Below are 17785 nucleotides of genomic sequence, written 5' to 3'. Positions count from 1 at the left end.
CTTCATCGATCATTTTTATCACGATTATGTATTTCTTTTCTCAGTCGACGCAAAATATTAAGAAGAAAGTGGGAGAAAATATCAGTGAAGCATTAGATCAGATCGGAGGAAAGTTAATTGGACTTCAATGAATTAAATGACTGTCGAACGATTGTTATTTCTTGTTGGGTCCACAAAAAAAAAAAAAAAAAAAAAAAGAAAAAAAAAAAGACGCCATCGAACGAGATGTTCATATAAAGTTTTATTTAAATAAACGATAAAAAAAAAAACAAACAACATTTTTGGCGTGACTAAAGAAAGTTTGAAGAAAGTAACGATAAGAAGCTGAAATATTTTCTAATCGTCCTTTGAGTCTTGTACATGACTATTTCTCTAGAATATTATCGCAAGCTCGCATGAACATATATATTCGTACGTATATATAAAAGAAAAATTTGTGTCTGTGTGTATGTGAGTGTATATATATATAAAGAAAACGAAACGAAACATCCTATTCACGCGCTAAGCAAACTATAAGAGTTAGGTAATTATAATGATATAAATAAATACAATTCCAGGCATCATTCTCTAAAAGAATTAAAGCTAAACGAATTCTAATTCCTAATGATTGAAAGAGCTTCGATCAAAAGATATACGTACATATATATTTACATATATACATATGTGTATATATATATATATATATAGACATATGTATATATGTATGAACAAAATTTACAAAACCTTTCTCTTGAAAGAGTTCGAAGGAGCATAATTGAACGATAAAACGAGAAATATTCTCGAATTATCTCGGATTTTTTTTTCGTCTTCGCTCATTCGTTCGTTCGTTCGTTCCTAGTAAAGAGCGTAAGAAGAAAAAGAGCGCATGACGATATCGCGAGATAGACGATCATATATTGTTCTCATCAAAGATCAATAGATCGTCGCGGAATCGAAATATAATTATGTCGATCTAACGACAATCTTATGGATCTTAGACGCTACTCTCGTCTAAGATCCAGCGGAAATTCTAGGTATTGGTAGTGTCATAGCTCTTGTACGTGTGTGAGGATTTCTTTTGCCTGACCGTGCAAAAGAGTATCATACTGGCGACTTGTCCAAATAATTGAAGAAAAGCAACGACCAACCCGACGGTACCAACAACGTGTAACCTTGTAACAAGCCATAATTGAATGGCCGAGGCACAACCTTCCTTGTACCAAAGTTCTTTGTTTAATCCTTCAGGATCGAGTCTACCACAGTACCTTTCTCTTTGTATACAACAAGAGTCTGGTACTCGATCTTCCGTTGGCCAAGCATCGATCTGATACCAATCCGTATAATCTCGAACACCACAACAATGGAACTAAAATAAAAGATTGTTTGATATTAATCGAAGAACTGTTCTTTATCGTCAAATATAAAATTTTATTATACATAATTATTACCTCAGTGTGTATGTGATCCCAAACAGCAGGTAAAGTACCAGGTTCCCTCGTTAAATTGTAATGCCTTTCAATGCCAAATAGCAATTCTTCTTTAAGACTTCTAGCGAGATGTTCACGGAATATAAAGGCGAGTGTACCGAGCATAAATTCAGCCAGGAACATCAGTATAACGAGACTGAAGTACTAAAACAGAATGTAGCAATGTGTGATAGAACAAAAAAAAATATCTATTGATCGAGACAATTGCCAATTATATGTTGCTTACCGTGATCAGCATGCATCTCGATTGGAACCAAGCTCCACAGCATCCGAAGAAAGCAATGACGAAGGTGACGCATCCTGCTGCTAGTAATAAAGAATCAGCCGATGCAAAACTGTATTGTGGTACCAAAGTCGTGTATCCAGAGTAAGCCAATCTCAACCAAAGGCCAGCACCCAAAATTCCACAAGCGCATAACTGTAAAAATAAATTACAATCGCGATCAGATTACACGTGAAACGAATCATTTTCACGTGAGTTCACTAGACTATAAACTAGTTCGAATCACAAAAATTGGCAGGAAATTTTGATATTCGTTAGCCAAAAGATCTTGTAATTTATAATTCCAAATTATTTCTTCGTTTCTTTTAATTATTTATTAACGATCCATCGATATTTATAATAATATCATCGATAAACATATTTTTCTTTTTATAATTCCAAAGATATTTCTCATTGTAAATATAATTATTTCGAAGAAGAAGAAGAAGAAGAAGAAGGAGAAGAAAAATAATCGTATAAAAATTATAACGCGTAACTCAAAGCAAATTTCTCGTCGGTAGAATGGGCAAAGTGGCGTGGATCATCGTCTACTTAGATACCGTAAGTTCATAGCTCATAGAGCACGGTTCAACGTCCCGTTTAGAGTCTCCCCCGTTCTCGTAGCGAATGTTTCGAAGAGTGGCAATAAATTCGAGAGGCCGGAAAGTGCACTGGAATGCACCGAGCAAATTACAATGCCCGTCGTTCCGAGTGCCGTTCTCCACTTTTTCCATTCGATTCTGATCCATGTCGGTCAACTTTTCCTAGCCGTATATGCGACTCGCATAAAATTTCTAGACTTTCGGAAGTCTGTGACAAAAACCCGTTAACGGGTTAACTCTTGTAAGCTAATGTAACTACTAAAAAGAAGGACAAACTTAATAAACGAGAACATCTTACATGTATGTATGTATGTATGTATGTATGTATGTATGTATGTATGTATCTATATGTATATATATATATATATATATATGTATCTATATACATGTATGTATATATATACGTATATATATATATGTGTGTATGATTGTACATTTACATACCCATATGAGAACGTTGAGAGAGCAAAAGACGTGCCTTATGCACGTGTATCCTGTGCGACCCATGGTTCAATCCCACTTCCTTCAAGTTCCTCCGATGGGGAACTGACACTGTTTCCTAGAAGTTTGAAAATGAAGGATGGAGGATACCAACGATCTTTACCGCGAACAAAAAACAAACGGAAATAATCTTTCACCAATGTAAATACATGGATATACATATATCTCGGACGTTTCAAACATTTTCTTCGTTTCTTTTCTTTTTTTATTTTTATATTTTTCATTCACTGACATTATATCTCTTCTATATCACTTAGATTAAAGAGGATTTAATCTTTGAAGGAAATCTTTCGGAACTCAGTGATTTCTTTCGATTTATCCATAATCCTTTTTCTTTTTCTTCTTTTCCTTTTTCTTTTTGTTCTTTTTTACATGTAAAAAACGACGAAAGAGACAGACAGAGAGAGAGAGAGAGAGAGAGAGAGAGAGAGAGAGAGAAAAAGAAAGAAGTAAATAATCGCGAATTATTTATTTCTTTCTCTTTAAAAGGTACACGAACACGAAATAAACAATTCGACAGAATGTGCCGAACTATACTAGCAAAATAACGATCCTCCTCGAACGAGGATCCGTCCCGTAATGTATCTGGGACCAAGCTCGATACGATTGACTCTCCGGCCCCGGTGGGCCTTCTAGGTCCCCTAACGGGACACACCGCAGACACGGCCTCTCACCTACACGCTCTTACAATCGCGATCACGGTATTGAGATCGCGTGGATTTGTAAAAGAAAGTAGGGAGAAAGAGAGATAGGAAGGGATTGCTTAATGATATCTCCTTCGAAGGGTACGCCACATTGGAGGTCGAACCTACGTCACTTTCCTATCGAGTACTCACGGTAGATAGAATGACAGATAGAATAATTTAGAAAAAAAAAAAAAATAAAATAAAAAAAGAAGAAGAGAAAAAAAGACAAGAAAAACAAGTGCAATCAAATAGCGTCGTCTGGTAACATTTTTTCTTTGTCTTGTTTTTCTTTTTTTCTTTTTTTTTTTTTTTTTTTCTTGCTTTTTTATATTTTTCTATCGTCCAACAGACAAAATTATGGCATAAGAAAAAGTGAAATCCTTCGTTGTGTAATTTTGTAAATACTGATTGATCACGCTATTTATCTACGATATTAATTAATTCATTCCTAACATTATCAAACCGTTCGGATCATTTTTATTTTTATTCAAGACACAGAGGAACATACATGTAATTTTTATTTCCGTTCGCGTGTCATCATATAGATATAGATATATATATATACGTACATATTTTTTTTTCTCTTTCCTTCATAGATGATCTTATGTAGTAGTAGTAGTAGACGTATACACTCGTACGAGCGATTTCACTGAATTATTAAAGTTTTCTCTCGATGAGGCAGCCATGCGGATTATCGCACTCTCTAATCGTATCTCGAAGAAACAGCTCGCACGATTTATGTGGGTCCTGATGTCTCTCTCTCTCTCTCTCTCTCTCTCTCTCTCTCTCTCTCTCTCTCTCTCTCTCTCGGTGAATAGACACTCTAATAACTCCTAATCCAATCCGTGCGATCAACGATCGTAACAGACGAACTTCATAGATCCTCTCATTATAGAAACGATACGAGTTATATATATATATATATATATATATATATATATATTTATATACATATATACATACACACACACAGACACACACGTGTGCACACATACATAGATAAATACGTGGTCTAATCAAGAAATTAACGAGGAAGCAGTAACGTAGGAAGTTTCTCGTTGCGCTAAAACACGACAGAAAAAGAGAGTGAGATAGGGAGAAAGAGAGGAAAAGAGAGGGAGAGAAGAAGAGAGAAGCTTTTACCTTGAATGTATATTCGTGTGCGTATGTGCGTGCGTCAACACGCTATGAAAACGCGCGCGAAACAAGTCACTCGTTGATACGAACTCGACCACGTGTTCTTGGCATTTCTACATTCGCGATTTCAAAGTAGATTCGTTTTTATGATTTTGACTTCGCTTATTTTTCTTCCTTTGTTTCATAACTCTCTCTCTCTCTCTCTCTCTCTCTCTCTCTCTCTCTCTCTCTCTTTCTCTCTCTCTTTTTCTCTACTTTTTTTATTTCATACACATACATACGTTATCACTCTTGTATAATATTGATTTACCTTATCGAAACTTTAGTATTAAACGCGTTCATTATGGTTCTCATTTTATAACCAGTGACTGTAAGAAATATATATATATATATATATATATAATTCGTTTAACTTCTCGCGAATCGATCTTTCGATTATAAAAAAAGAGAAAAAAAAGAATAAATAAATATATATCCAATATAGATAAGAATATTTAGCCTTCGGATACATAAAATTACGTTTACGTGGTAAACGTAAATTTTATTAAAGCTTATGAATTATTATGAAAACTCGTCGAAAATTCATTGAACGGCAGGTGTACGAAGAGGTGTACTTAGGGCAAGAAAGGTTCGTTACACGTTAATATTTCTTTCGTACGAGGGCGTTAATCGTACTTGAAATCAATTCGCTCGAGGGAAATGGAACCGCAGAAGCGACTGCGCTAATGAACGTCGAAGAGAGTTACGAGGGGGCGTAGAAACTGTTCCCCCTGCCTCGACTTCCTGCCAATTGCGGACAATTTGCAATCATCTATGATCTCCCCGCTCCTCACCGTTAGTTACCCGTCGCTGTGGATGGTGCCTAAACGTAAAAGAGATAACACGACACAATTCTCTCTCTTTCTCTCTCTCTCTCTCTCTCTCTCTCTCTCTCTATTTATCTCTCTTTCTCTGTCTATCTGTCTCTCTATTCATCTTTTACTCTCACTCTCTTTCTCTATCCACGCTATTGCATATTAGCATTAATGCGACCTACGTGCTTACAACTTCCCACGTGACGTAATCATGGAAAGATGAACAAAGAGTAACAATGAAAATATTTCTTTATCATCATTAAAAAAAAAACTTTCTGTTTTTCTCGATGTCTTATTTTGAGTTAACATCGATCGATAGATAGATCAATTCGCATAAACATGTGCATATCTATGAAGATGCACATATATGTGTGTATATATATATATATATATATATATATGTATATGTGTATATATAAATAGTTCGTAATTAATTGAATGATCTTGGTATGATAATAATGACATAATATGCGAACGCACGTTTTAGACCCTCCCACGTACGAGAAAGAAAAAGATAGACTTAACGGTGCATGCAGTATCGGGAACAAAGGGCCGGCACATTTATCAACGCGACATCATTTAATTCCACACGGCGCGTACGTGATCGGTTTCTCGAACGAGGGATTACATTTAAAGGGGTTATCGTTTATACATGTTTTATATATGTATATATGTTTCATCAAGATGAAAATATTTTCATAACAGAAACGTTTCGAATCGCAATGATACATATGTACTTATAATTATGGTTAGATAGAACGGATATCTCCGAATACGAAAGAAAGAAACGCGAAGAGGAAAAACGAATAACGTGTTCTTCTTTTTATATGAACGAGTTTCACACACCGTCACGTCTTATTAGCGGTGCCGTTCGTATACGTTCTAAGTTGCTTCTTCAATAACATTTTTTTTTTCCTTCCCACGAGCATTAGAAATAAAAAAGAAAATAATCGACAAATAATACAATACGTTCGTTGCTTCGTTTCAATGAACATAATGTATAAACTTTGATTGTATTCGTTGTGTTTCGTGGGAAGAGAAATCGACTACGTGACGTTGCTACTACGTAGCCTTCATTTTTCGCACGATCGATTTATATTTGTTGTCATTGTCCGAGTAATATCGTTGCATTAATAAATATTTACTTTCTTTATTTATTTAAATATGAAATCGTTGAGAAAATGAAAATTGTCAAACGATTAAATTTTCTTTATTATTTTATCATTCGTATTATCTTTTAAATGAGAATTATTATTTATGTTTTATTAACATCGAAACGTTTGTTGTTTTTTCTTTTTTTTTTTTTTTTTCTTTCTTCTTCTTCTTCTTCTTTCAAATAAATTCATTCACAAATCATAGAATTCATTTGCAAAATGTCATTGAAGAACCGTTTACCTTCTAAGAGATTACGTTTCATCTTACGTTTCGCATTAACTTCATTATGAACTTCGACGGGAGATCGTTATCGCATAATGCACGTAGTCGACTTTTCTTATGTAACAATGTCCACTTGTAGAGAATACAATATCTCGTAGATTTCCTTCGTATATTTTTTCGTAAATTTCATAGCGAAGGCGTTTGACAAAAAAAAAAGGAAGATAAAAAATTATTAAAAAAAAAAAAAAAAAAAAAAAAAAGAAAAGACAAGAAAATAACGACGAAGTGGAAGTTAGAGTCGCTTAGGAAAAAAAAAAAAAAAGAAAAGAATAAAAAAGTAATAGAAACGAAAATAATCGAGATTGTGTATGTCTCACTCAGAATGTATAATTCAGAACAACAAATGGGATCGTTTTGCATTTAAAAAAGCTTCTCTTAGAAAAGAACGAGCTCTGTGTGTACATATATACGTGCATTGGAATTCGTGACGCAATCGCGTAATTGTATACTAACATGCATTGCCATTGCATAAAATATCGAAAGTGAAGGAATAAAAAGATTAAAAAAGAAAAAAGAAATGAAAGAAAAAATATAATGAAGATATTTTCACGAATGTTACGAGGAACCTCTTGATCATACATTTTATCCTTTTTTATGAGAAATTCGAATAATATCGAAATTCGAGAATGAGAATCGTTGTTAAAGGCGCGAAAATATGATCATATCTTCTTAATAAAATCACTTCTGTGAGATAACTTACGTATCTTTAAAAGAAATTATTTAAATGGGATCTTCCTTTTGAATGTTGTCAAAGAAAATTCTATTTTTCTTTCTTTCTCGAATCACAAAAGCTTCTTCATGGATGCTGCAGTCAAAGGTCGAGTCGCGTTTACGGCGACTGTTTCGAGTACGCGAATCGACTGCAGACGAAACGCCGGGCAGAATTCTCCTCGCACATCCGTTCTCCATCCTCTCTTCAAAAGATCTTTTGAGACAACCGCCATCTCATGGTGATCCAGCGAGTTTGTTTCGACTTAACTAAAAACGATCGATTGAGTCCAATGATCGCGATCAAGAATCAATCTTACTATTGATTAATTTTTAAAAGATTAGATTAGACGATTATAATCGTAAAAAAAATTACTATTTATTTCTTTTTAGAATTTTTTTTTTTTTCTTTTTTTCTTTTTTTCAAATACCACTTTTTATTAACTGCGAGAAGTTTCTAATTTCCAATGAGAATTAAATTCTTTTTTATAGAAATGTGCTATAGCGATATATTACAGGCATACAATAGTACGAATAAACGTTGAAAAATAAAAAATATAAATGACAATTAATTACGAAATAAGAAAAAAATAGTCAATCAAAGTTAACACAAAGAAATTCTTAAATGTAATAAGTCATCGTTAAATCATCTCGAGATCTTTTTAGTTTTCAACGATCACGTTAGTTTTCGTGGTTATAAAATATTTTTCGAATAAACATATTTCTCTAATTATTAAACTAAAGAAAAATAAATAAGATATTTTTCTTTTTTTTTTTTTTTTTTTTTTTTTTTTCCTTAAGTATTTTTCACAAAACTTATAAAATTCTATGCGATTTCTAATTTTATTATCATATAAATTTATTTTTAGTTAAAAATGTTATCTTTATATTCCTCGAGTGTCTTGAGACAATAAACTTTTTTTCTAATGTAAGTAAAAAAACAATTTATCTTATCTTAACGTCGTACATAAAAATTAACTATCTTTTTAATAATCTCGATACTTATGATATAAATCTTTTACGATCGAATTATGTTAAATTAATGATCATTATTTATCGATAAGTATTTCTTCTCCATTAGACAAACAAGTTTCCTTTCAATTCTTCAAGTTCTTCTATCTACAAAAAATAGGCTTTCTTGAATAATAGATTTTTAATATGACAATAAGACAGAACGGTACATTTTTATTTCGTGATGATTATTGCAATTATTTATTTTATCTTTGATATTAATTATTTTTTCAGATTAATATTCACTCTTATTTCAACTAAATTTATTTAAAACAAGGCATAATTTATAAATAAAAAATATTTATCTAAAATAAATATTTAACAATATCTACAAAATTCACTTCCTTGCAATGATCATCGATTTGACGATCGAGTCAGTGTTCATAAAAAGTTTATATCGTAAAGTACAAAGATTATGCCGATAAAAATGTTCCTAAATAAATTTGACTTGCATATCATGAACAACAAAATCGATCATCAATGTCATCTTGTGCATAAATCATCCATTTTTCTCACCAAAGTGAATACTTGAAAAGAACTTGGATTAATTAATGAAGACAAGCAACATCTATTCATGCTTGTATTATTCATATTATTCAAAATGCATTATTCATCTTATCCAAATCTTCTAAAATACATATTTTTACCTGCATAATGAAAAACAAATCAAATAATCTTATATATTATTGTGAATTAAATATCTTAATGTTAACTATCTACATGAGATAATAATTATTGAAAATGCTTGAAACGAGCATATACAAAATGTTTAATAAAAATATACGTCTACTACTACGAATAATCGTTTATTTTAGCGCACTTAATAAATGCTTAGCGACCTTACAATCGACTTTACCGAATCGATTTTTCATATTTTTGTTAGAACTTAACATTGCTTAAATAAATAAAAATTAAAAAAAAATTTGTTTTTCTTTTTTATTAGAACTACATTGTACAATAAAAAAAAAAAAAAAGAAATTATTTTAGACAACTATTTCAAGTGCGAGGCTTGAAATAGTTATCATAAAAAATTAATCGATAACACCATATATTCGATGGTCAAATAATATTATCAACATTTGTAAATTAAAATTAAAATTAAATAAAACATGAAAGTTATTCAAAATTTAAATAAAATTTAAATTGTTAAATGCTTACCATTACTATTATTTATAGATTGTAGTTTCGTCCATAAATTTTGTTTTATTTTGAATAAATTTTACCAAAGCAAACTTGAATATTAATCTAAGAAAATATTATCAAAGACGAAATAAATAATCGTATTAATCGTCACGAGACAAGAGAGTATTTTTCTGTCTTATTATCGTACCAAAGTATTAAAATAAAAAAAAAAAATAAAAACTATTATTCAGACTTTTAACTAAAAAAAAACTATTATTCAAATTCAATTCTTTATAAAACGAACGAGTGTAATTTACTCGCCTAGTGGTGGAGAAATACTAATCGACTTGAGCAAAGACTTCGTTAGTTGTACACAAATAATTTAACCAAATTTATTGTCCATGTACGACATGTTTTCGTTGCTTTAATTAAGTAAAATCTTACAGACCAACAAACACTGATTTTGTCTTTTTTCTAATCAACGAAAAACAGAATAAAAGTATTAATAAAACTAATTTGTTGTCATTTATATAGATATAAAAAAAAATAATAAATACATGACATAATAGTTATTTCAAAAATTCAAAAATTTCAATATTCTCGATAGTTTATTCAATTTTCTTCATCCAATTTAATATAAACTATTAATTATGTTTGTATAAGTGTATCATATATGATTTAATTTATGAAATATCACAGTCTTCCAGTTTTAACAAAACAGGAATTTTATGACCAAAAAATTAAAAAAATTAAAAAAATTAAAAAAATTAAAAAAATTAAAAAATTAATAAGTCTGAAATTCTTCTTTTTAAATACAATTAAAATAAATTTTAAAAATATGGAAAACAAGTAATATAATATGTTTTTCAATTGATTCAAGTTGATCAAGTGATCATAATCAAACTAATTTTAAATACAAGATTTATAATGACAATAAAAATACACAACAAAATATAGAAGCTACGCAAAAGGAAGAAAAGATGAAGAATAATCCTTTAAAAAAAAATCTGTGCTATAAATGAATATAAGGATATACATAGTAAAGGATGAGAAAAAACGTGAAAACAGAAGTTAAATTTACAACGATTTATCGATATCAGTCATAAATAAAAAAAAAGAATTACAAGTTAAATAATAAAATCTGTTATACTTTACTGATCTGCTAATATATTATATATATAAATATGTCTACTGCTAATATATAGCATAATATATACTGCATTATATGACTTTAAATTATATAATATCGCATTATATTATATCAATATTATATTTATATGATTAAGTAAATATCCATACGATTGGCAACTACAACATATTTCGTATATATAAATAATTAAAATGCAAATGAATGTTTACCATGAATAAAAATTCAATATGTTCTTTCTTAATACATTATTACATCAATTATTTTCCATATAACAACTTAATCTTTATATAATAATTCTATGATGTAAAAATAAGTGAGCAAAAAATTTTGAGAAGATAAAAAATTTATGAAATTTGATTTGCAAGAAAAATTTTCGCTTTTTTTAGAATTTAAAATTCTTAACAGGAGATCATAATTTACGATTTCCCATGTCACCTCTTCATCATGTGATCTTGATACAAAACTCAATTTGTGAGAAAAATTTTCTCTTTGTCCAGAATTTGCAATAGGCAATTTTTTTTTTTTTTTTTTTTTTTTTTTTTTTTAATAAAGATAATAGAGGAGAGATTTTAATAGAATACTTATTTTTTTTTTTTCATTTTCATTTTTATTAGTAAAACATAATAAATATATTTTGATAATTATGTTATGTATGATTAATTGTATATATGTTCAAATATGTATTTATATGATTAATATGTACAAATATTTATTTTATTTATTTTATCATGTAAATTGCGCTATAATATAATACAATGTAATACAATATAATGCAATATAATATATTGTAATACTGCTATAATAAAGGACAAATTGCTTATCTCCCTTTATATGCCGTTCGGAGAGAAAAGATAAATTGCTTATTTCTATAAAAAAAAAAAAGAAAAAAGAAACAAAGAAATAATTCATTTATAAATCAATCAACGTCATAAGTAAAAATATATGTTTCTTTTCAAAGTCTGTTAGTATTATCTTTTTTTTTTTTTACAAAAAATCAAAACTAACTAAGATTAACTGTAATTAATGTATGATAATGACTATATATATATATATATATTTATAAATCCAATAGAAATCGACGACGATAGAAATGTAAAATGATTATTTGCAAATGCGTGATGTAAATGCATTCTTATGTAAATGCATGTGAGAAAAATGTATTTTTCTGAATTTAAAAACAAAACTACAATACTTCATTAAAATATGTTTTTATGCGAAGTAAAAATTTCTCTTGTCATTTATTAATATCTTTAAATAATAAAAAATTATCTTCTATATAATGTTTTATGAATAAACTGCGAAGTAGTTGATTCTTAAAAAAAAAAAAAAAAAAAAAAAGAAGAAAAACAGAACTCCAAGTTGTATACAAAAAAAAATTTGAAGATAGGATCATCTGAAATAAAAAAATCCACAGTGTTTCTATTTAAATATATGTAAATCGTTCTGGTATAATAAAAGTAAAATATTTAAAATTCAATAATTGATACATGTTTTAATTAATTTTATCGAAGGGAAGAGTTTTTTTTTTTTTTTCCATCAAAAAAGCTGATTAAAAATAAAATAATTCCGTAGAACAAATTATTTGATTGTATAGATACATTACCATAAAGAATGTAATTACAAATAAAATATACAAAGAAGTTTTTAAATCGATCAAATAGATTTTTCTAAATCTTTTATACGGTTCGAAAAGAAAATGTTTCGAAAAAAAAAAAAAAACGCATTAAAAATTATATTTACTTTATATCACACATATTGAAATATATCGATGACTCTATCGACTTCCATCTTACCCTTATAATCTGAAAGATATTATATTTACAATCTTTTTCATGGCTTTTGTACAACATTACATTATTCTTGATTGTTTGATTTTTTTTTCCCTTCCAAATCTGAGACTCTTTGCAGTAACTCGATTTAACAATGACGTCTAACATTTTGTTCGTGTATTTTTCAATCAACGTTACAATTTCAAATAACAATAAAAATCCCCTTTTAATTCATGTTCCATTTTCGGATATAATCAATTCGTATAAAGTTCGTTTTGCTTCAAAATTAAAAAAAAATTATTCTTCTTTTGCCATTTTCTTTATCAACATTTCCTATTCGAAGCAGTTGAAATATTATAGTCAACGTAATACGTATTTATTGTTCAAATCACTATAGATATCTATGAATGAGCAAAATAAATTTATATCGTATATTTTAACATCCAGTGGTCTTATTAAAATAATTTTTCAATTCACTTCGAACGAATTATTGTGAAAGAAATGTCGAAAAAACGACAAACAAGAGTACAAAAAAAAAAAAGAATAAAAAAAAAACCAAAAACTCTTTCGGTAGATTTTTTAAAAGAGATTTCATCGTCACTTTACTGAACACTTTACTAAAGTAATCAATGGCGTGTAAAAAAGTATATATTTAAAAAAAAATAATATTTTACAGTATTGTTATCATCGAATCCACGGCAATAGAAAGTCATGTTTTATTGGAAAACTTTTCCGCGGATGTACTTGTAAAAGACATTGATGTCTTAAACGTGTGAATAATTCTAATAAACTTTCTTTTTCGCGAATGACTAGGTCTCCTTTTCTTACTACAATTATATATCTCCTATCCATTTTGAAGCGTTAAAACGATTAGAAAGCATTATTACGGAGAATGTGTTTAAATACATATGTATATATTTATATGTTTTTTAGTTAATGTTGTGTCTGCATAGTCTTTTTCTATGCACTAATACCTAAAGTATGAAAATTTATACAACTCTCAAAGTTATTCACATTTTCTAAATAATTTGAAATGATATTGTTCTAAATTAATATTTTTAATTAATATTTATAGAAAGAATCACAATCCAGATCTGAGAAATAATTCAATGAAAATTCTTCTATAAAGATCGTGTCTCGTGAACGATTTATTGTACTAATATAGACGGGTCAGTTATTAATTTTTTAGCTATATGGTGCAATTTATTTTTTATACTTTGATGTTGATTTCCATATCAAATACATGCATATCATTTCTTTTTTTTTTTTTTTTTTTTTTTTTTTTTAATAATAAGAATAGAAAATGTATATATATATACGCGCACAACATTCCACCGCTTATATTGCATTTAGAAAAGAAATTATAATACTATTACCAAAATCTAATTAACTATATTCATGTTGAATTATTACTATTTTCAAAATCATTTTCAAAACAATCTATAGAAATTTTTACTCCAACAAAATGTGTCTTGTTAGGATAAGTATTATTTCACATATTAGAATAAATATTATTTCATATTTAATTATTATATTACGAATTAAATAAAAAAAGTATATAAAAAATTTAAGTGTAGACAAATCTCTCATATTTTCCCTGAATTCTTATATACATTCAAAATATTTACTATCTAATTAATATATGATCAAAACTGAAATCTTACATTAAATCACTTTATTTATATACAATAATGATAATAATTGATTAGCTTTCACTGAATATATTGAAATATTGATTTAATTTCTTAATCGATAAAGTCAAAAGTAGTATGATATATTAATAGATTATAATAATCATTAATTCAAACTAATACTTGATACATATTCATAAGGAGAAATGCTCTAATTTGTTTTCTATTGATAATTTTATCTCTTTAAATTTATCATGTGTAATTATCCAAAGAATAATTTTGTAAATTTTAGAATAATTTTATAAATAGCATTACATCTTATGAAAATATGTAGAGTAATGACTGTCCGATGACAATTCTGCAGAATTAATAGACAAATCACCTGTACTGCAAGGGATTGTTGGTATATGTGATCCTTGTATAGTAAAACCATGATAATCTTCTTGACCTATTGATTCAATAGATGATACGAGATTTGCACTAGAAGTACTTGAATTTCCCAGCAAAATATCAGGTGTGTCTTTTTCATGTAATTGAGAATCAGTCATCAATAAATCACATTGTGTATCTAAACTGATTAGACTTGTTTCATCATCTGCTTTACTAACATCTAAACTACCATCGCCAGTGAAAGAAGGAAAATCAAATGTTGGAGACGGTGTAATACAATCATCTATCAGTGAGGTTCTTAAATCAGCTGAATTATTTGTCAGTGAAATATTATTGGATTGGTCATTAACAGGATGTGAATATACCTGTAAAAATTGTTAAATATTAAATCAATTAAATTTAACTTAATACAACATGTCCACATACTCATGTATTTACCTGAGGTATAATAGGCGGTGGTAATTGATAATTTTCGATATTATCTGAATCTAAATTTGTAGGCAATCTCTGACTATGTGTTATTAATAATGGTGATTTCTCAATTGCAGTAGCTACTTTAACTTCTATATCTTCTTTAAATTGTGTCATTCTACATTGTAATTCTTTTGCTTCATTTATTATTTCTAAATTTTTTGCCTTTAATTTATCAAGTAACGTTATATCTTCGCACATCAAGTGCAAGCTCTATAGATCAAATTTATGAAATAAAAAAAAAAAAAAAAAAAAGCATATTAATAATTATTTTGAATGCAAAAGTTAAGATAATGAATTAAAAAGAAAAAATAATATTTACTTCACACATCATTAGTGCTGATTCCCATGTATTTGCCGGTACTCTTTCTCCTGACATATAAGCATTAAAATCTTTCTCAGCCATATTCAAAGATTCAGCAGTTAAGTTTTCAATAAATGATACAGCACAGCACTAGAATTTTATCATAAAATAAATTAAAACTATCAAGTATTGAACATCGTTAATAAAAAATGAATATTATACCAAATTTGTAAAGTAGTATCCCCCTTCTCCTGTCATTAGTCTACTAGCATTACAAAACCTTGTTATGAAGTTTATATTACTTTTAAGTCGTGCAGGATTGGCTTTTAAAACAATAAAAATAAGAGCAGGTAAAAATTCATCTGCAGAAGCTGGACCACCTACAGATTGTTGTAATAATAAAAATATATTTCTACAGCAATAAATAACGCATGCTAACTTTTCCTGTGGAGCTTTAGCAGAATCCATATTTAGTAAATCTAAAAGAAATATTTATTTGATTAATTATCATTAAACTATAAAAAAAAAAAAAAAAAAAAATCTATATTACAAACCTGTTATAGATGTATATACAAGTTCTCTAACTTCAGAACTTGTTTCATGAATTCTACATTCTAAATTCTTGCCACTGACCCAGTTTAATTGTCTTATTCTGTTACAAATAAAATTTAAAAGAATATACTTTATATTATGTTATATATTATATTCTAATAATAATTTTAAAATGTACTCCAATGTACAAACCTTTTTTGAATTGCTAAATCTTTTTCTTCATCTGTTGTGAATGGTGGACAAAATAGAATTCTGTACAATAATGTCATGGAATATTTTTCAACATAATCTAATAATCTTTCTTTAATATCTGCAGATATATCTGTAAAAATAATTATTTATATTTTTTAATAAGAAATATTTTGAATAATAAATTATATGAATTTAATACCTGTATATTTAACACTATTTTCTAAACGTTTAGCGAACACTTGATAAAAATTCTGTGTTATTTCTGATAATTCCTCTATTCTTTTGATATCTTTGTTCTGAAGGATATCTACTACAAATGAATGTATACATTTTCGTACATCTTTTTCAACTGGTGTTTTCACTATTGAAGCTATAAGATCTCTATTTTCAGCTTTGATTTTTTCAAGATCTGAATTATCCTTTGTTAATTCATAAAGTAATTCTTGGCATCCTTGTACTACAGAAAAAAAAAACAAAAAAGAATTGTTAATAAACAGTAATATTCATATTACTTTAAATAATATATCTATATTATTAATAATATACATTATATTATATATATATATATATTTTTTGTTTTTAAATAATATAATAATAAGAAATATGACGGAAATATATTAAAAATATTACAATAATAAAAAATAATTTAAATATATTACACTTTGATGTAGGCTTTCGAAAAGAAATATTTAATAATTTATATTTCTTTTCTTGTTGAGATTTCTTTTCTTCGTGTTTATGATATCCAGTGGATAAAGTTCTATTAGATGTATCTCTGCAATAATAATAAATAACAAAATAGAATTATATAAAAATAGAATAAACGAATAAACGAGAATATTCTTACATGTCGACAGTTTGTAAGTTTGATATATACTCTCTTTGCGCTCGTTGCTTTTGTAAATGTTCTCGATGACATTTGCTGCAATATCCTTCCCATTCTGCATTGCCATAAAAACCACAACCATTTTTACATTTCAGATCCGCCTCATCGATGCGAAGCGAAGGTGTTTTTATAGAATACATATCTTTATCTTTTATTTTTTAATAAAATCAAAAAATTCCATAATTTCTAGAATATATATATTTTATTTGGATTTATATATAGAAATATGATCCGTAACACTTCAATATTATTACGATGATTTCTTCTCCTGTAAATTGTATGTAAATTAAAAATTAATACCCAAATTATACATAACTAAAATTAATATCATTTTTCACCGGTTATTAAACAGAAATATCAGATAGCAGAAGATACAAATGTCATCCGTTTACTTTTCTTTCCTTGACTAAATTAAAGTTGGCAACACTAATATAAAGCGTACAAAACGAATAATAAGGAACCATCAAAATGAATGCATAAATTAAAATTAAAACTATTTATATTTTGCACGTTTAATCGTATATCAATGATTGTTAATTATAAAACATTATTGTAAAGTAGAAAAAAAAAAGGCATATATACAATATAATGAATTTATCCAAGTATTTCAGTTTTAAATTTATTTTAAGAATTTTACAAATTTATATACCTAAG

General features: G+C 28.0%; 2 protein-coding genes across 6 annotated transcripts; both read right to left on the bottom strand.

Annotated features, from left to right (window-relative positions):
* Positions 1-219: 219 nt before the first annotated feature.
* LOC124949811 (tetraspanin-9) lies at positions 220-7819 on the bottom strand. 3 transcript variants are annotated; one of them, XM_047495533.1, is made up of 5 exons: positions 7646-7819; positions 2775-2889; positions 1693-1884; positions 1428-1610; positions 220-1345 (listed from the first exon to the last, which is right to left on the bottom strand). In XM_047495533.1, the coding sequence occupies exons 2-5, from the start codon at positions 2835-2837 to the stop codon at positions 1010-1012; spliced, it is 774 nt and encodes a 257-aa protein (XP_047351489.1). In that variant the 5' UTR covers positions 2838-2889; positions 7646-7819; the 3' UTR covers positions 220-1009. The 3 variants fall into 3 exon arrangements, with proteins under 3 accessions (XP_047351489.1, XP_047351490.1, XP_047351488.1); XM_047495534.1 differs by lacking the exon at positions 7646-7819 and adding an exon at positions 4087-4325; XM_047495532.1 differs by lacking the exon at positions 7646-7819 and adding an exon at positions 2289-2588.
* Positions 7820-13932: 6113 nt separating this feature from the next.
* On the bottom strand, positions 13933-17594 carry LOC124949873 (rab5 GDP/GTP exchange factor). 3 transcript variants are annotated; one of them, XM_047495641.1, is made up of 10 exons: positions 17470-17585; positions 17093-17399; positions 16905-17020; positions 16445-16702; positions 16246-16375; positions 16056-16153; positions 15724-15980; positions 15520-15651; positions 15165-15410; positions 13933-15091 (listed from the first exon to the last, which is right to left on the bottom strand). In XM_047495641.1, the coding sequence occupies exons 2-10, from the start codon at positions 17269-17271 to the stop codon at positions 14648-14650; spliced, it is 1860 nt and encodes a 619-aa protein (XP_047351597.1). In that variant the 5' UTR covers positions 17272-17399; positions 17470-17585; the 3' UTR covers positions 13933-14647. The 3 variants fall into 3 exon arrangements, with proteins under 3 accessions (XP_047351597.1, XP_047351598.1, XP_047351596.1); XM_047495642.1 differs by having other exon boundaries at positions 17123-17594; XM_047495640.1 differs by having other exon boundaries at positions 17093-17570.
* Between the last annotated feature and the right edge of the window lie 191 nt (positions 17595-17785).

The sequence above is a fragment of the Vespa velutina genome, chromosome 6, assembly GCF_912470025.1.
Source record: "Vespa velutina chromosome 6, iVesVel2.1, whole genome shotgun sequence".
Taxonomy (NCBI): Eukaryota; Metazoa; Arthropoda; class Insecta; order Hymenoptera; family Vespidae; genus Vespa; species Vespa velutina.
Note: the sequence above shows the minus strand (reverse complement) of the source record. Positions and strands in the feature narration are given on the sequence as shown.